General features: G+C 36.4%; 1 protein-coding gene across 5 annotated transcripts in view; it reads left to right on the plus strand.

Annotated features, from left to right (window-relative positions):
* Nucleotides 1–20,250, plus strand: part of ARAP2 (ArfGAP with RhoGAP domain, ankyrin repeat and PH domain 2) — a 126,918-nt gene that overhangs the window by 24,272 nt on the left and 82,396 nt on the right. For all 5 annotated transcript variants that reach the window (XM_035547324.2, XM_035547308.2, XM_035547343.2 and 2 more), the window contains 3 exons: nt 1,328–1,397; nt 6,784–6,904; nt 9,747–9,928. In XM_035547324.2, the coding sequence (XP_035403217.1) occupies nt 1,328–1,397; nt 6,784–6,904; nt 9,747–9,928 (373 nt within the window). The remainder of the gene's footprint in view (nt 1–1,327; nt 1,398–6,783; nt 6,905–9,746; nt 9,929–20,250) is intronic.

Below are 20,250 nucleotides of genomic sequence, written 5' to 3' on the forward strand. Positions count from 1 at the left end.
ATCTTGGAGGTCTCTTCCAACCTGGATAATTCTGTGATTTCAGTCCGTGTCAGCTGAATGTTTCTTTTTTTTTTCCCATTTTCTTTTTTTATAAAGCTGTTATTTACACCTGGCATTTTGTGTGTCCTCAGGGGAATGAAGATGTACTGTTTCATTAAATTGTTGTAAACTGCATTTAAAGTACGGCTTTTATTTTTAGTGAACTCACTATAAATTGTAAAGTCATTGAGTTTGTTTACAGTTTACATGGCACTTAGGTACACTTTTTCTTTTCTGTAACATCTCAAAGTTTATTGATATTTTAATGGAAAACAAATTCTACGTTGGCTTTTCCAGGTTAGAAAAGATGATGATTTATTGTAGTCATATAATACAAGTTAATTAAGCCAGTTGCTATTTGATTGAAGTTTTGATAAACTATCACAGTCTCCTAATCCTAAAACAGAGCTCTCTTTTAATAGTAAAGGAAATAACATTGGGAAAAGAGTTGTTAGAGAGGGGTCTTGTGCTTGCTTAAACTTGTTTAGTAGGTTTTAGAATGTAAAGTTTTATAGATGATAACTAATAGGCTGCCAACATTTTTAATGAGCATAATGGACTGCTTCAGGTTCATATTTATATATATATATATATATATATATATATATATATATATATATAAAATAAGAGCTTAAATTAACAGGAAACTGAGATAATCAAATGAGCTTCTCATTAATGATCTGTAGTTGATAACAGAAGTTGAAAACAAATTTTTACATTGTACTTGTTGAATGATATGGTGTGACTGATACTTATTCATTGGCCAGGGAAGAGAGTGCTCAGGTGAGGTTGACTCTATATGGTTTACATACCATAATATGTAAACGGAGATGTACTTCTCATGAACCTATCAATGAGATGATCACTTCAGATTCTCAGTTCTCGTTTTTGCAAATGAACTTGGTATGCTCTGTATTCAGAGTATTCCTTTGCTTTCCGTAAAAAACATCCTTTATACCTGTTAGATTCAAGCAAAAATACATTATTGAAAGCTCTTTTTTCCTTTGTCACTTCAGATATGATAAAGAGGATGGGGAGGGGAAAGAGGGGAAATTTGCGTAAAAAAAAAAATGAAGTCACTGAATTATAAAAACTCCAGTGATATTGTTTATTATATTTGAAATCAATATTATCCTTTTAAAAAGGTGTAAATTTTAATTTCTAGAATGTTTAGGCCCAAATGCAGGAAGCTAAATGTGATTTTTACCTTTCATTAATTTGCACTTGTGATATTCTTAAAAGCTTGTTTTTGTTTGTAATTTTAAGTGTATTACTTTTTGGTTCACAGCAAACGTATGTTTCAGAAGCGCTGGGTTAAGTTTGATGGAGACAGCATTTCTTACTACAATAATGAAAAGGTAATGACATGTTTGGGTCAAAATGCATGTGTGTAATATGCATGATAAATATTCATTAATAATTATTTCTTTGTCTTAAATATATCTTCAACTGCAAAATAAGGATAAGGTATTATTAGATATTTTAATGTGTCCTTGATCTTCATGTGTTCTTCATCCTCTTGTTTTCTAGAAGGGCTAGTGTTCCTGATATTTCCAGGTAGGTATCATCAGAACTTCTTAGTTTATTGGAGGAGCGACATTGCTGCATTCTGCAAAAGAGAACAGGATCGTGAAAAACGTGTTTAAGAGATCAAATGCTACTTTGGTGGCTGCAAACTGTCTTGTCATGGAAACCCAGCATGTTAGGTTTTTTTTTTTTTTTGAGGGAAAATTTGGCCTGGAAGACCACCTAAAAGCAAATACTCCATGCCACTTTCCTAGTCTCTAATTATAAGTCTCTCCTTTTGTGTATTCTAGGAATAATCACATAACATGGGACTAGTTTACATTTGAATGTGTCTCTTTAAAAGGAGCATAATATTGTTATGTCAGTGGCTGGCTTTGTTTGTTTCTGTACCTAAGGGACTGATCCGTACCAAAAGATTTGCAGGCTCATGAGTTGCTTTGATTCAAGTAGTTCTCTTCTGATACATGATGTAAAAATGGATTTGTAAGTAATAATTTTCAAAAAATATATGAAACTTGGAAAAGACTTACCTGAGCTCTTGATGTTGTTTTTCACAATAGAAACCATTGCTTTTTTGAGACCTATCTTTAAACCTTGCCTTCTTTTTTCTAAAAATTTCCCTTTTTCTTCTTTTTCCTATTTATTTATCTATTTAATGCACTTCAGCTGACTTAAATTATTTTTCTGTTGCTCTGTGATTAATTCACTTTTGGAAGAAATGCCGAACTTGTTAAATTCGAAAATGATAGATGATTGTATAATGTGCATGTTTGGAAATGAGGTTATATGCATGCGTATTGCTTGAAACACTGGAAAGCATTTCCTGTTGAAGATGCATATTAAATTAAGAACAAAATACAACTTAGGGTAAAAGTTCCCAAGCATTATGCTAGGCAGTGATAATCAGTAAGTGTTCTGCAGATGCTTTATATAATGTGCATGCTTTTTGACATATTTCAGCAGATTATGAAAGGGGAGAACTAAAGTAGAAGATGGCTGTGTACATCCTGAGGGTCTAGAGAAATTGTGAACAAGCTCAAAAAATTATTTACATCATGCCTTATTATGCCTACTGATGAGGAACATGAGACAACCTGTTTTTGCTTGCTTATTTTTCCTCACTTACATTAGAAGACATGATTATGTAGATGAAGAGAACAATGGAATAACATCTGGGTTGGAAAGACCAAAAAATGTTACTCCCTCTGTGGTATTCATACCAGGGCTTTAGACGAGCAGAAATGCAGAGTTAGTTGTTAAGAGACTTTTTAAATAAATAAAAATCCTACGGCATTGGGATTTGTTTAACATTGTCTGTAGCATAATTAGGCAAAGAATGCTAATTTCAAAGAATTTTAAGTCAGGTTTCTGCACTGGGGGTTTATTTATTTATTTTGGAAGGTCACTAGAGGTTGCTTTGCGGTCACTAACTCTAGAGTAGGACTTTATTGTACAGCTGTCTGTCATAGGAGATTCCAGAAATCATCCTGTATGTTGACGGGAATATTTAATGTAGCACAGTTGCTTAAAAAGCTTTCAACTCTGCATCCTCTATATAGAAGATATCCGTGATAGTTTGGGCCCTCAAGAGCTTGCAGGAGTCTTGGTTTGAAGACTCCTTGTCTCCCTTTTCTTGAGCAGAGTATAAAACCACACTCCTGGAGTTGAAAGTGTCACTAGTTGGTCTGTGTGTTCAATTTCAAATTTGTGTGTCTGATTTATTAACTTGGTGAGTCCTTTTTGTATCCAAGAACTGCGAAGCTGAAGGCGCGTTCTGATGATAGCTGAGGATTTGGTGAAACTCTTGGAGTACTTTGCAGATAGGAGGAAAACAGTTGTCTGTCCATAGTTCTGAGTGCATGGTGGGATTTGGGTAAGTAATGGAGTCACTGGGGAGCATGAGCTTTTTGGCAGAGTGGTCTTTGTTGGATCCCTCCTCCCACACCGAGATCATTCATATTGCCTGCTAGATGGTTATCAGCATGTTCTGCAAATATTTGTAGACCTGGCAATACCTCCGTGCAGCTCAGGAGCTGGTTCTGATAAAGGTAGGGATATCCCCACGGTTCACTGTGGGCAACAGGGCCCTCCTCCTAGCTGTATGTCTAGTTACGTTTAAACGAGGAAGTTGTCACTTAACCTCAATCTTAATGGCAAGATCTGTCTGTTCTAGTCTGTGTTTGTCCAAGGATATTCCAATACACAGACAATCTGTTATAAAGGAATTGTTACACTTTTGGTTTCACAAATATCAATTAAAAAATAGTTCTCAAAAGAAAACCAATCCATACTGAGATATTTTTTCTGATTATTACAAGCAGAAAAGGGTAGAGTGAATAGAATAAAACTGTTTTACCCAGAAACACTACACGTACTAAACAGCTCTATTTGCCATTCAAATTAGAAACTTGAGAGGAGTGAGATTCTCAACAAGGGGAAGTGTGCAAGTGTCTAATGAAGAGTGAAATGCATGGAGGATGGGGAGGGAAGACAGAGAGGGCAGTATTCCTGAAAATGTCTGCGTACTCTATCTAAACTCTCCTTGGAATGATTTAAACTTGATTTTTTTTCTAATCTGGATCTAGCTATGTGTCATCTTCTAATAAATGCAGACTACTTCCCTTTATATCTATCTATATATGAAAAAAATGCTTAGTGTGTGTTTTTTTTTTTTTTTTCAAATGGCATATGACCTGGGAACTGTTTTTCTTTGAACTGATGATGCTGCTTATTTCTCCTGTATTCATGGTTCTGAGCAAGTTGATGTGGTCACAGCAATATCCTGTGTGGTTTTGTCATAACAGAATGTGGTCAACTGAAGTGAGCGCAAGCTGAAGAGCGGAAGGTGTAATTTCAGATTTTTTTTCAAATACACAGTATGTGTAGTATTTCTTTCAAAGTTCTTCCTTGTTTTGGCAGGAGAACTCTGGTGCTCTAACATGTTCTTTATGGTAAGGCAAAACTGCTGGTGATATTCAAAGTTTTTGTTTAAAAACGTCTTAGGATCCTTGACAAATACGTTTGTGATTTAGGAAAGTCTTGCCTTTTCATATGGAGAACTTTATTTTGTTGCGTTATGCTGCATGTAAGCATTAACAAAGAATGAAATTCGCTGCAAAACAGGGCAATCACTGTTGTTCTTGAACTAGGTCGTGTTTTATCTATTGTGGAAGGAAAACCAAAACAGTGCAGGACTATCTTTTCCAGGATCTATCAGTCTGGCTCTGAAACACACCTGGTGAGGTAGGGCTCCATTGGGCTGTATTTGAAAATAAACATTTTCATCAAAGCATATGTTCTCAACAAAACTTTCTTCTTTCCCAACTAGAAAATTGTTCCATCGGAGATTTTTTAGCAGCCCTATAAGTAGAATAGACCACCTGGTAACAGAAGAAATATCTGCAAGGTTCTTGGGTCTGTTTTTGTTGTTGTTTCTCCGTTTTCTTAAATCGCCTAATTTCTTGTCTGCACTGTTTCAAAGAGTAGGCATGTGGAACAGACGCTGCTGTAGAAATAAGATTGAGAAATTACAGTGGTTTAAACTGTATTTGAAAATACATATGCCTTGGGAAGAACAAAGCTTTAAAAAGGATGATTAAATAACAAAACCAAAACTGTACTCAGCTTAAAAGGAGACTGAAAATTTTCAAAGCAGGTAGAATAAAGCAGCTGTGACTTAAAGCAGTCTGAATTATTCTCTTACAGTACCAAATACAACCAGTAGATGCCTGCAAACACCGTAATATAATTATATCTGAACACTTTTAGAAGTAGCATCTGTAATAAGTTTGTTTTTCTATTGAGAGTTAACACAATATCCAATCTTCTTTAACAAATATGAAGTAGCTGTGTTCAAGTCAGTCTTCAAACAAGTATAGCCATAATGAAAATACATGCACAACACTGAGATAATTCTGAGTGATGGAGTAGCTCTTGAGTAACATGTTCACTGTCTTTGTATATTTTACTAAACTGCAGTTGTTCAAACAGTATTCATTGACAAATATTAGTGTCTAGAAGCGAAACAATGCAATTGTGAATTTGGTGAAAGTCTGTTATACTAAACTCAGTAAACAGAAAATGTATCCTATGTGTCTCCTCCATGCTTAGCATTCACAGTGGTTCCTCTATTATAATAATTTATACTTCAAGAGGAAAGTTATTACAATACAAATTTTTTATGGGGAGCTCCCTCTTGGAATTTTACTGCATCTGGATTGTCAATCTTAGCAGTATGTCTGAATTATCATGGTCAAAAAAAAACAATTGATGAAAGCAAATATGGGGACAGGAGGAACAGTGTCAACTCTGTAATCCAGGAATTGTGCAGAAGTATTTCCAAAGCATTGCATGTCTGCTTGGGCTTTCTTGCCCTTCCCCACCGCCTCGTAACACCTAGGCTGATTAGGTTAAAAGATGACCAGAGGACCTGGAGAAAGTTCTGGTAGTAATTCGCTTCTCCTATGTTGCTGTTGTTTTAAGTTCAGTTGTCCCGATTCCAAGTTGCAAATTAGGAAACTTTGGAAAAATTTGCTCCGATGTCAAATTATATTTTTGAGGGATCACTTTCCTCCTGTCTCATTTAGGAAAAAAGTACACACCTGATTCAAGCTAGAGGTTCCTCGTTAGCAATGACAAGGCAATGGATTTTTGCACAGTAGTTGTTCCCACCCTCCCATTCAGGGTAAAAGATAAAATCAGTGGATTTACTTTCTTATTGGCTAACCCCTGAACGAATGGGGGAAGGAACATATAAATTCTCTGGAATTTTCTGCCTAGAGAAAGCACTTTTTTTTCCTCCTTGCCCGATTTTGTTTTACAGTTAAGAGAGTGTATGTATAAAGATCTGTGAGATACTCAATGCAATTTACTTTGGCATAAAATTGTAAATTTAAGACTGATATTTTGTTATAGTAGAGTCATGAGATGACTCGTTAAGTTATATCTCTCACATGCACCATATTTCACCATGGGATTTTACTCTATTTTAGAAAGCTGTAAGTGCGCATAGACACGTAACAATGAAGTGGGCTATGTGTGGGTTGTGAAGTGGTTTACTAATTGATGCAATTTTGTTAATAATAAATGGTGAACTTCTAGGAGCACAGCACAGTTTAGGATATGAACATCCGAAACATCATGGTGCGTAATACTACCTGGGAGACATTTAATGTTCCGTGAAAGTTATTAACTATTTCTATTGCGTTTTTATTATAGGAAGTGTTCTCAAAGGGGATAATACTGCTCTCTGCTATAGCAACAGTAAGAGTTCATGGAGAGAATAAATTTGAAGTTGTTACATCCCATAGGACTTTCGTCTTTCGAGTAGATAAAGAAGGTATGTAGAAAACATGTAATTCTAATGATTGCTAGAAAGCTATGTTGTCACTGCTGATAAATTCTGTTTGTGAAATATAACTCATTGTGAGAAATACTTTTGGAATCCAGCTGTTCTGGGCTCATGAAGTGAAACTAGAGATAACTATATGCTTTGTAATAAGCTGAAATACACTTAAAAATATCAAAATGAGAATACTGTTTTCCAGCTCTTCATTCTCCCCCATTCTTTCCAAAGATGGATTTTTCTGGGGATTCCTCAGGTCTCACTAGCAGCTTTTATAGCCTTTGTGCTCTCAGCCATCTGCTCCAAGTCAGTACTTGGTATAAAATTGATGAAGAGCAACAATGAAGTTGATGGCTTGGATGTGATGATGTGATCAGAGAAAATCTGGATTTTTCTGTGTGTCTTTATTTATTGCCTTGTACAGTATTTTCAGCCATGTACTGATAGAGAATACAAATGTGAAAGGGAAGTTAGAATACCTTCTACTCTAATGCTTTATCAACCTACTGCTGTAATATGTAGAATCAATATCAGTGCATGTATGACTTATTTATGGAAACAATCAAATAAAATGGAATACCTAGAAAAAAGGATATGCAATATGTATTTACAGCAGTACATGCCAGACCCATTATAGCTAAGGGTCTCTCAGCATTTCCATTATCAAATCCCATTTTTATGGGTTATAGCTTGGTTGTAAACATTCGCTGCAGGCTGTAACAGGAGTGCAACATCAGTGAACAAATCCTTCTTATCAGGTCTGGCTCAAATCATTTCAGGCATTTTTATGCTCTTAGCTGAGTTAAAAAAAAAAAAAGGTCTATTTATTATTTTTGCCTTTCTCTTCCAAATTTTTTTTGATTATTTTTATAAATTGAAGCACAACCATCTTAGCGCAGTATTTTTTTGTGTGGCCATAATTTGCTTTATGGACGTTGCGTTTGAATACTGTAAAGACATTAACAATTTATACTGATATATAAAATATATTCAGAGCAGCCACTTGAAAATGAAATTGTAATTGGATATATACAGCTGTACAATTGTCTTTGGACCTAGTGGCCTGTCTGTAAAGCTGTTCACTTAAGGTTAGAAATGAGTGTTGTACAAATAATTCAGTTCTTACTGTGTCTAGAGCTGGGTGATATATTCATAGTAAATTATGTGAATAACCCTGCTTGCTTTTGGGTATGTGCACAGACTGTTACTGGATGCTATTCCTTCTGTGGATTTGTGGTTGGAAATTGTTCTGGGACTATTCCAATAATACGTAACTTCTTTAAAAATACTTTGAAATGGAGACTTTTATACATATTTCATCCTGTGGACCTTGTATATTAACTTCCCTTTATTTCTGCTGGAGTATCAAAACATGGAATACTGTCATTGACTTCGTTGATTTGCGTCCCTTGGTACCAGTGCTAGTCCACAATCTGTGGGATTATAGTGCTAGTTTTATTGGCTTTCAGTGTGCTGCTTGGTTATTTGTTTGGTATAATGGAAATACAGTATTTTTCAGTTTGATTTAAATATCTAGAGGGAAAACTCTATATGCAATGCTTTGGAAAGTTTAGTGGCATTTGGGGTCAAAAAATTTAAATACATAGCAGTACTGAATTAGAGCATAATCTGCTCAGATGCGGTGATATTTTGTTTAATTGGAGTCAAATGCTATTTAAAAAAAAACAACACACTTTTAGCATAATGTGATATTATACTATACTGAAATATTTTGGTGACCTTTTAAAACTACTTGTAAAGACTTTCCAATGCTTCAAAACAAAACTTGTACTTCTAAGAGGAGCACTTGGATCACCTACCATGTGCTTGTGTGTCCAGCTGCTGTTTTCCTCTTCTTCAGACTGTTTTCTGGTGCCTTTCATGTGTGACATTTATGAAGTGAGCATGTTATTGTTTTGATAGTCCTCTTCACAGTGTTGGGCACTGATCGTTTCTACTTCAAAGATGCTGTGAACAGTATATACTTCTCCCCAGCCCCCCATATATTTCATGACCTGAATCTTTCAGAGCAGAGTTGAAATATTCATGATATTTCAATCCCATAGGGCAAGTCTAATTCATTCAATGTATTCAGCGTTAAAGTATATTGATTGTCGTCTGGTGAAACATCTGAACATAGTGTATGAGACTGAGTGGAACTTTATTACTTCACCTGCTTGTGTTCATGTATTTGTAAGATGCTAAATTAATAATGCATACAGAAGATATTCAAACATGCATTTTCTTGACTACTCAGCTCCCTTGACAATATCAAGCCTAACCACTACACCTTAATGGAGTAGACTGTGAATTGCCAAATGTTGCATAAAAGCATGGCCAAACAGAATAGCACTGGGGATGGCTTCCCTGTTCAGCGAAAAATTATTTAGGCTCCCTGGTTTTTGCTTACATAATTTCCATAGTTCTTTCCCATTTATTGGGCTTCCAGAAGGTGAACATGCCACCTGTATACCAACTCAGTCTTTAAGCTGTCTGAAATTAAGCATCTCAGAACTAGTAGACATGACTTCAAAAATCTTGATCATCAGTTTGCATAAGTTCAAACTTGTGTTGGTTTGTTGGGAATTGAGTGGATATCTTTGCTAACATCTCCACTGATACGGGCTCCTGGGTTGTGGGGTTTTTGTTTTGTCTATATTGTTTTTCTCCCTTCCCTCCACACCTCTTCTTCAAGGTGGATGTTCTCTTTGATGTGCTGTAACTGTACCAGCAATCAGCAAAGCATAGTAGGAAGAACAGAAAAATGAATGTGGTAGAGAATGGAGCTGCTGCTTAACCTATAACCTATCTTTGTCTAATTTTTTTTCTTGTTTAGAAGAAAGGAATGACTGGGTTAATACAATACTTAATGCCTTGAAGTCTCAGTCTGATAATCGCTCTCAGTCTCGAACTTCTGTTGCCCCTGAGAAAAGTGGATATCTTGAACTGAAAGGATACAAAGCCAAAATCTTTATTCTACTTCAGGGGAATACTGTGTGGATCTGCAAAAATGAGCAGGTAAATTTTTCATATGCTTTTTGTGAATGAATGCTTATAAAGATGATTTAACTAGTGTTAGAAATTGATGGCTTTTTGTGAATAGGTGCATTTCAATATAAATGCATATCTCTTTTTATGTAGTACTTTATTGCTGCAATTCTCCGAAGGTTTCAAAAAGCAGAAGTATCATTATGTCTACTGTACAATGCAAAAAAACGGGTATGTAGTGAGGTGAAGTGAAAAGCCCTGAGTGTCACAACAGGTTAGGGGCAGGGCTGGGATTAATTCACTCTTAAAAGTGTGTGTCGTAAGTACTCTACTAATTCAGGAGGCTTATTCTGTGCACTGGTTTTGCTGTCCTCCTATAATATAGTGCTCTAGAAACTGTGTTATATAGAAGTACACTGTGGTGTATGTAAGTGATACTTCTGCTAACTGTTCAAAACTGTTGTTCTGTGCGTTTTTAAGAACCTAAATTGACCTGTTTCTGTTGTGCACTGTAATATTTTAAACAAATCCAATGTTTTTTTTAAAAAAAAAAAAAAAACCATATAGGATGTAGCTGTGTCATTCCAGCTCCCAAATCTAGGTGGTGTTTTTTTTGTTGTTGTTTTGGTTTGGACATGAATATATTCTGATGTAATGGTGGAACTCTCTAGGGCCCTGTAGATATAGGGGGTAAATGGGGATAATTAGATTCAATGAGTGGCTGTGCAAACTAGTAGAGTAAAAATCTTTTGCAGGATGTTGAGTGAAAAGTATTTCCGTGTAAGGAAATCAAGGACCAGCAGGTTGCTGTAACTTGGGAGTTGGGGGGCGTTTGGGGGAAGTGTTGTTACGTGCCTTGTTCTTGTGTTCTCTCTAATTTGTGTACAGGCAAACTCTTGTTTGAAATGTGAATGGCTTCTCAGTAACTTCTCATTTTGTTGTTGATCTCACTTCCTAACCTGTTTCTCTCTTCTGTGTGAAATTATGTAGATACATCTGTGAGAGAGACCACATAATGTTCAGCATTAGATCTTGCTATTCTTCCCCAGGAAATTTCCAGTGGCAGGAAATTTGAGACTGAGAAAGATTTTTATATTTTTTTTATTTCTAATTATTGGTCTCCCAAGGACATTTTATGTATCATGTGCATTCTTTGTGGCCAGTCAACAACCAACTGATAGAAAAATACGGTGCAACTTACGGATTTTTACTTTCCTCTAGCTATAAGAAAATTCTAAAAGAATAATTTAGACAAAACATATTTTATCAAATGTGCATGGGCTACATCTCATTGAATTTAAGCCTGTTTTTTAAGCGTGTTTTGCTGAATGAACACCATGGAGAGGAAATGGCCTTCATAGCTGAACACAGTACTGTTCAGCTATACCTAAATCCTATCTTGATTATTGTAATGGGTAGGTGATCTACCAGTTAGTTTATTTTAGTAAAGTCCAGAGCCAGAGGTCTTTAAGGAGGAAAAAACATAAAACAACTTTCCAGGTAATTTGTCACTGAGAATCCATGCAATTTCATCCGTGAGATTCCTCTGCAGATTTTTGTTGTAATGAGCCACTTCCATCTTCAGAATCAACGCTGCATTCAGTTTGTCCCTGAATGCTTTTGGGTGCTTCCTTATGGATGTTTTGATCTTGGCTGCTGGACAAACATGGTACTTCAGTGGAGGAATATAGAATTAGTGGAGGAGTTTCTCTTCCAGCATGGTAGGTCATTTGCAACTAGCAGTGTATTCTGATTTTTTTTCCTCCTTCCTTCTTTCTCTGCCTGCTTATAATGAGAGTATCTTTCATGTCTTAAATAGTCCCTTGATCTTTCTCTGTTGGCATAGGGCACTCCCAGATCTGCCCACTTTGCTTGATCCATTATTTTGTGTATGTTGATAGAAAACTGTTCTAGAGCCATTCACTATCAAAGGGTTCTTGTTTGCTCTGTTATTGCCTTTCAGGATGCAGATTATGACTAAGCTAAAACAATCTAATACTGTTCCCCTTATCAATTTTTTCTCATGTTTTTAATTATTATTTTTGTGTGTGCATGTGTGTTCAGTCTATTGCTTGTGAGGCTGTATGGTAAGTTATATCAGCTGTGCCCTTTCAACATCATTGACTTAGATTTGCTTTAGCTGATCATGAAAGCACAGCCTTTCTGCAAGATGTTTATTCTCTTCTGCTATATGGATGCTCTGTAGAAATCACTGACTGCAGTGCAGCAGAAGGCAAAGTAAAATCAAGCCCTGAAACAGGATGACGCTTATACATGCTGTCAGCCTGTCAGTTCTTTCTGCTTGAACGAAAATTATGAAAAATGGTGCAAAACCAGCTTATCTCCAAAGCTTGTTTACTTAAAACCAAAAATATCAACTGGTCCTAAGAGGTTTCTAGTTAGATCCTCCGTTTGAACAAATGTCTCTCTTTATGGGTCTTGTGCCTATTTGGAAATCAGGAGAAATAGCTTCTTCCTTTAAGTCTTCCTTTAAGCTTTCATAGAGTGTAATTCTTCTCTCAATGCCTGTTGTGTTTTGTTTTCAAGTTGAAAACCGAATTATTTTCACTGCTTCATTGAAGAAAAGCCCAGTATCTCAGAGCTAATCCAGCAGAGGGCAATAGTGTTCTAAAAATCATTTCTGGTCTCAAGTTTGTGCTTCAGCCGGTAATTACCAGGCAAATATGTCCAGGGAAGTCCTTGAATCTTGCTCATATTGGAATTCACATCCATACTAGAACTACACCCAAAGAGACTTAGAGGGGTTTATTATAACTGCAGTGCTAAAAGACACCTATTTAGACTTCTTACAATGTTGAAATGAAATCGGATCAAGCTGATTTATTGATTTCTATTAAACTTGATAGAGGAGAGTCCACTGGTACTTTAAAAGATTTTTTTCTTCATTGTTAAAAGTGAAGAAGATCCTAAGCCAAATGCCAAATCCTAGCATAACCAACATGAACTTTGTTGAAGTTCAGATTGAGATCAGAACATCATGTCTCAGGCCCATTTCTAGTTAAAAAGTGATTGGTTTAGCCTGAGCTTCTGGCAGTGATATAGTGCTGGTAAGAAACCATCAATTTCTTTGACTCTCTATGTACTGTGAATTTCTTAAACTTCCTCTCTGGAGCAGAAGTGAAAAATAGGTCGTACAGAATCAATTTGTTCAACCTGCAACTTGCTGAAATTCCCATTTCTATTTCAAAATCATTCGTGCTTAAATAAAAACATGTCATCCGATCCTTCATGACAGCTCAACCATTGGCTTGAAATGGCAGGCTGCTGCGATGGTTCCAGTGATAATCTCCCTTCGGTGACCATCAGAAGGGCTGTGACGTGCCTTCCTGGTCTGTCAGAAAATACCCTCTTCGTTGGGGTGTATTCAAGTTTCACTGATAAAGCTGAAGTAAGGGAGGGTGTACATGTCATGGTGTTTGCACGAGAATTTGGCTTTGATAAAGAGGCCGACCTTGGGATCCCCTTTGTTACTGCCTTCAGTGGTTCCAAAATAGATGCATTTTCTGTGTATTTGAGGAAACGTTGCCAAATATAAAGATGAGGAAATGGTATGGATGGCTGCGTGCCATGATTATTTACAACTTCTTCCCTCCATGCACGACTCCAAGTTAGAGCTTGAATAGTGATGAGTATTTTGTTATATATGTGAAATACTATCCATTTCTCATCAAAACCCTCTTGTTGCATTTTGGCTCAGTGCTCTTAGTGATTTCAGAAGGTTTTTTGTTTTGTTGAAAATTGAAATGATTAGCTCTGTGACAGATGGGAATGTTTATGCATGCTGAACGAACCACTAAGATAGTGCCTAATAATTTTCATTTCCTCTCTAATGCTAATGATGCATTTAAAGTAAAACTGGACAACATCAAACAATGTACTACAGGAAATGATATTAATCAGGCAGAAGATGGCAAAGGGTACTATAATGGGGGGAGCTGAAAAGGAAGCCATAGGTGGAACAAGAAGTCAGAGTTGGTGCTCAGGTTTGACGGTCTGAAGGAGGGGGAGTGAAGCAAAAGAGTATTTAGATTCTTCATTGTGTTACTGAGATAATTTGTGAATATAGAATTAGTCCAAGGTGACGGCAGCAGCAATATGAAAGAAGAAGAGTTGAATGTAAGTTGAGTAGAAAGCAAAATAATTGCTTAAAGACTCTGAGAGCTAATGAAGAGCCCTGAGCAGTAGCTTAAGTGTCAGCTGAGATTAGTGGATGCTACTTAAAACTGGGAAGCTGTTGTGATGTTAGTGTGCTACAGAAGCTACTGACGGTTTTGGAAAGGAAGCTAGAGGAAGAGGTAGGGATTAAAAAGAAGAAACTAGAGAAGGGTGGGAAGACCTTTTAAATAGTTGATGGGCTGCGTGAGGGGAGAAGGAGAAGAGGAGAAGTGCCTGATGTGCTCTGGGATGGGGCAGTGAGTGGAATGTTGAATTACTGGGACTGGAAAAAAAAAATCCATCCCTCCCCCCCGGAGAGCAAACACCTGTAGTTTTGATTATTTTCTTGTGTGTGTGGTGGTAATCTGTTATTGGTAATGATAACTGGGAAGCTCTCTAAAGAAAGTTGCCTGCTTGATTGCTGATAGAATCTATGTTTAAAAATGTTTACAAACATATGAATGAACCTGGTACAGAATGCCTTAAACACATGGAGGTGACGGAAAAATATATAAATATTTGCCCTCCTTTGTTCTTGTTTGATTTTTTCAGACTCCCCTCTTTACAGTTTTGTATAATTTTGAGGTAGCAAGATGTAAAAAAGTGTATATAAAAATCCAAGGAAATATATTGGAGGGGAGGAGATTAATGTGAACAAGTGTTTTAAGATCAAATATAAGAAGTGGAAGCAAATGATCCAACCTTTTTTATATATGGTTGTTTGCATCAAGCTCTAGCAGGGATGATAGATTAAGATTGTACTCCTAATTTTCCAGCAGTTTCTTGGTTTGCAGTTCACTCCAGTTTTCCACACTCAAAACCATGTCAAAGATCAATTGCTGTGCATAACATCAAAAACAAATAAACAGGAAATAACTTGAATTCCGTAAGAAAGCTTTTTTTTCTTGTGTGCAGTATGAAGTGAATGAATGATTACAGGAATTATGTAGGGTTTGTTGTTTTTCTGACTATTCCTACTTCAGATTTCAACTAATTGTACCCCTACTTCAAAAACAAAACAAATCCCTAAAAAATTAGTGTAAAATAATATGCTATTAATGTGATTGAATTGGAGAAAAACAATGTGACAGTGACCATCCTATTTATACAGGGAAAATCTACATTTTACATTCAAAAATAATTTTGTGGGGTGTTGTCATAAGTTGTTGAAGATATTAAAGAACATGGAGAAGGGCAGAATATTACTCAATGAAAATTTAAGAGTTAATGTTGAGCTCTTCTGTATGCAGCTTAATTAAACCTTGCCTATGTAAGTGTTTTTTGCCTTGTTTGTTTTTATGCTATTAAGATATCGCTGAGCTGTAAATACACCTAAAGCAATCGTGAAGTGTGGTAGAAAGCCTAATGCTTCCACAGTGATGAAAAGCTTCATAATTAATTTGATTTCGGGTGGAGGATAGGGAAGGAGGAAGGGAAATGACAAAGTTATCTTCTCAGTAATGCTCAGTTGAGCTTTCTGGAAGACTAATAGGTATACACCTAGCTACCTTGATCATGTAAATACTTGCAGAGAAGAAAATTATGATTTAAGTATTATGAAGAAAAAGGATTTCACAATGTGGCATAGCACATGCGTGAACAATTGAAGAAGGTTTTAGGTCTTCTTGTCGTAAGAAAACTATTAATGCAGACTTGGAAAACCTATTTTCCTCTGAGTACTGGAATTAACTGAGAGCATTATTCATCACTATAGAAGTTACTTGCATTTAAAAGCTACTAGCTCATCTTCAAATTTCATGGTAAAATAATCTACTGGATCAAAAGTCCTTAATATTAAAAGCAGAATACTACTGTGTGTGCTTTCATTTATAGTGGTAGACCAGGTTAGTATTTGTTAATAATTAATTTAAATCACACAAACCATTTTTTTGGTGGACCTGAAAGATTGCATAACCAGTGTGTGCACATACAAATATATATTTATACATATAGACATGGAGTGCTTTCTTTTTTCATGTGTGTAACAAGATTTGAGATCAGTGAAATTGAAGAAAAAAAAAGGAAAAGTATTTTTAGATGTCTCTCTTCTTCAATAGCTCAAGATCCTGTGAAATTAAATGCAGATAGAATGTTATTTTACACCTGGTTGATTCCTGTTTAATTGTAAACAGTCAGTCCTAATAGGAGACCTGCTGAAGAACTTCTTGATAGCTTTGGTTTGCTTTTACTTCTTCAAATGAAGGGCAATGCAAAATACAATTTTCCTGTCCATCTGTTACTTCAATGCAATTGCCATATCTGGGACAGGAGTAACTTTAAACATACCAGTGGTTAACGTGGATTACTGTTTTTCCTCAGCCTGTATCCCTTATTTTGGGTATTAAACTATTTAGTATAGCTGAAATATTAATAATTATGTAAAGTTACAAAGCTGACATAAAAATGAAGTGCGGAGTATTTCTGAGGCAGTGTAGACAACACATCCTCACTGAAGCATTCGTTCAACAAATGTAGAGGTAGGCACGAGCATATGTTATGGTAGCGTATGTGAGTCCATTACCTAATTAGGTAATATGCTATTGCAATTTTTAAACTACATAGCACATCTTATGTTATGGACTTGCCATTTTTGAAGACCGTTGCAACTCAATTAACTAAATTCAGTTTATGAATCTTCTCTGAGATTAACTTTTGTTGTTTTGCTATATAATCAAGGGCTAAGTTTTATAGATATTCTTCTATGAAAGTTAAACTATTTGTTTGCCCAATCTGCAGGGGGAAGCAATATTCTTAAAGGTTTGCCTAATCTGTGTTGAGTATGATCAGATGAACACTGACAGACACCTGATGATGATTGAAGTGATCTCCTTGATAGCAATACGAAAGCATATGGATTAGAATGCACCAGCAGGAGACCAGAGAGTATGCCTCTAATTCAGTAATGTGTCTTGTAACTGGCACTGTCATGTCCAGAACCCCAAGCTCTTAAAAGCAGGTGATCGATTGTAATGTGTTTAGCTTGCCGGAGCTGGACAGGCATACAAAGCTCAGTATTCATGGAGAAAGCTGTTTTGACATTTGTGGATTTCTGTTTCTTCATGGTAACTTTTAAGATTGGGTGGTCTTACTCCAACCTCTGTTGGAATTCATCCAGAGTAAGGATCACTGGAGTTTAAGATGCCCATAGTTTTTAGTTCCTCCCCCTTTTTTTTCCCTTTTTTCCCTTCCTACTCTTTCACTTCCCAACTTTTTTTTTGTTACAACCAACCAGTGGACAGTTGTTCCAAAACTGCTGTCTTATGCACAACGTGTACTGAAAATGTGAACAATATTATTCCTGGCAGTGGAGAGAGAGAACAGGCTGAAGTCACTCACTGCTGGACTGCAAAAAAAAAAAAAAAAAAAAAAACCAACAAAAAAAAAACCTGAATGGAAACAAATCACGCTGTTATTCAGCTGTTTTTATAGAACATAGCTGATGAAAACGTAGATAGCCTGAACGGTGGATGGTTTAAAATAAGCGTTCTAAAGATGATCCTTAAAATACTGAGGAAATTTAATCTCTTTATATCTGGAGTGATATTTCCATCTTTTGGATGAAATAAGTTGTTGCTTGTTCTGGTTTCTTTGTGGTTTTTGGAGAAGCATGACATTGTTTCAGATAATAAAGTTATTTTCTTTACTTCACTATCATATATCTACAAACTATTCTAAATAAATGCACCATCCTTACAGTAAGAGGAAGGAGATTTATGGTTTACAGCATAGCAAGAATATGGGGAATACCCCAGTGTGCTTTTTCAGCAGTAATTTCTGTCCCCAGTTAATAAATCGCTAGGCCAACAAATTCGAACTTAATCAACTCAAACTGAATTATTGCCTCATGAAACACTTCAATGCCATTGTTATTAAATTAAATTCTTCCTCTCAAATGTTTTGCATGCAAAATAGTATCTTGTTAGAGATGGCATGTTTTAAAGCTCAAACATTAGAATAAATAGATTATAGATATTTCTGGGAAATTAAAGTCAAAAGTGTTTTCCGTCTCAGCATGTGGGTCAGACTACCCCAGAGATCCACCAGAATTATTGATTGATATCTACTGCTATGAAAGACACTTTTGAAAAACATTTCATGCATTGAATTTTGACCTTTGTTACCTTCACTTGTGGCTGGAGGTTGCTGAAATAATTGGGAGTGAGGCGAACTGGGCAGTGATCGAGAAGGAAAAAGACTGAATAACAGGGAAGATAAACATTAATGAATCAGAAAATAAGAGGTAGAAGTCTCACTTTTTTATTTAAGTGATGCCTAGTGATTATAAGTATGTTTTGACTATTTCAAATGACTTTGATTTGCCTTTTGGGGACTGTAATCTACCTTTATTTTGTACCTCTGCATGAAGATAAACAGTTTATTGACTTTGCCAATCCCTTTTGGGATTATATTATTATCTAATATTGAACAGTATATTACAGCTTTCGTTCACTTCTTTCTGTTTAAGGTGAGTTAGGCTGTCTTAAAAAAATACATATATTGCTGCCAGTGGGTACAACTCCATTTTGATTATGGCAGAATTGATGTCCGTCTGTCTCTTGCATTTTCAAACGTTTTCAAATTGTGCAGGTTTCCAAACTCTATGTCTAGGCAGAGAGGAGCCTATGTTTACTGTACCTTGTTTGTCCCCATTTATATGTCTGTAGTCAGTAACACAATGCTGCATGCTACAGTCTACAGATATCTGAGTGAGGTTTGAAGAAGGGCTTGAAGCAACGTGGCTGCATTAGTGTAATTAATGTGGCTTTGTGTAGTGCTTCCTGTTCCCCAGTCAGCCAGGCTGGCACTTGTTCGAGAGGCTCTGCAGGATGCTGTGTGATGATGAGAGGTGTGATGTTTTTTCCTGCTGAGGGCTGTAATTCTTTGCCATGGGGTCATAAAGAAGTTCAAAGGCAGATAAAATGACAGCAGTCAGCAACAGCAGCTCAGTTCCTGCAATCCAGTAATAATTGCAGCCCATTATTACAATTGACTCTCACTTCTCTCCCCTGAAGGAACTGAGCAGCTGCCAGCTTACTGGGTTGCAAGAAAACTGATGAGCCAGGAGATGGGGGTCATAACAAAAGTTGAGAAACTGATCAAGGCAAAATTCATTAGACTTCTGAGTAGCCATAAGAGAAGAGAAGGAAACAGTGCTGGCTGGTCATCGCTGATGCCCGGGTGGGAGATGGATTCTGATTTCCAGGTTGGTTTGTTTCACCTTGCACTTCTTTTCCTAACAAGGAGAAGTGAGGGAGGTTCTAGCATCTTTTGGCTTACTTTGTTTACTACAGACAAACCACACAGCAGAGATACCTAATGTTTTTCTGGTTTATCTAGAAAGGGTTTATTTCACACGAAATAGATACATCAGCTGTCTCTGTGTTTTTTGTGTGCTCTGTAATCATTCCTGTGTATTTGGAATTTACAGGTTTCTCGCTTCTTTTTACAGCTAAAAACATACGATACATGACTTGCTTAGTCTTTTCTCATTGTTGTTTACTGGCAATGTTCAGCACATAAAACTTGGAAGTCTGATTTGAGGATGATCTTAGGTACTTGCACTTGCTTACAGTTAATGTATACAATCAGCAGTTAAAAGTTAAATGCGTCTTTTATTGGTGTTCTCACCAAGCAATGCTAATGTGGGAGTAAAAGGGTTATGTCCACACAAAGCTCAGAGGCTCTGCTTCTTCATCCGTCTCTTACTCATGAGGTATGGCACATCAGAAATATGTTTCTTTGTACATACTGGTGGAGCTGTACTGGAGTTGTACAGGGAGAAGAAAAATGGAACTGTAACTACAAAACCAGAAGATGCTATTTCATTGCAAGTCTGCATGATTCCGTGGTGCTTGTGGTTCAGGTCTTCTAATTTTGCAGGTCTTTCATCTGCAGACCTAGACTTCGTTCTCCTACGCTGCGTGCAGATGTATTTTGAAATTAACCTTAAGAGGCCTGGGCGGATTTTGTTCAATCTGCTTGTCCTTGTAAATGGAAAAGGTAAAGATCCATTTTCAGTGTATTCAGGACAGTTTAAGGAAAGCTGTTGCTTATAGGATCTCAGCACAGATACCTGGGGTGAATCTCCAAATTTGTGAATGTCAGTTGGAGCTTTGCCATTAATATTGGTCTTGCTAGTGTTTGATTTCAGTCCAGTGTTTTGTTTCATTCCTGAA

This window comes from Cygnus atratus, chromosome 4 (genome assembly GCF_013377495.2).
Source record: "Cygnus atratus isolate AKBS03 ecotype Queensland, Australia chromosome 4, CAtr_DNAZoo_HiC_assembly, whole genome shotgun sequence".
NCBI classification, from domain to species: domain Eukaryota; kingdom Metazoa; phylum Chordata; class Aves; order Anseriformes; family Anatidae; genus Cygnus; species Cygnus atratus.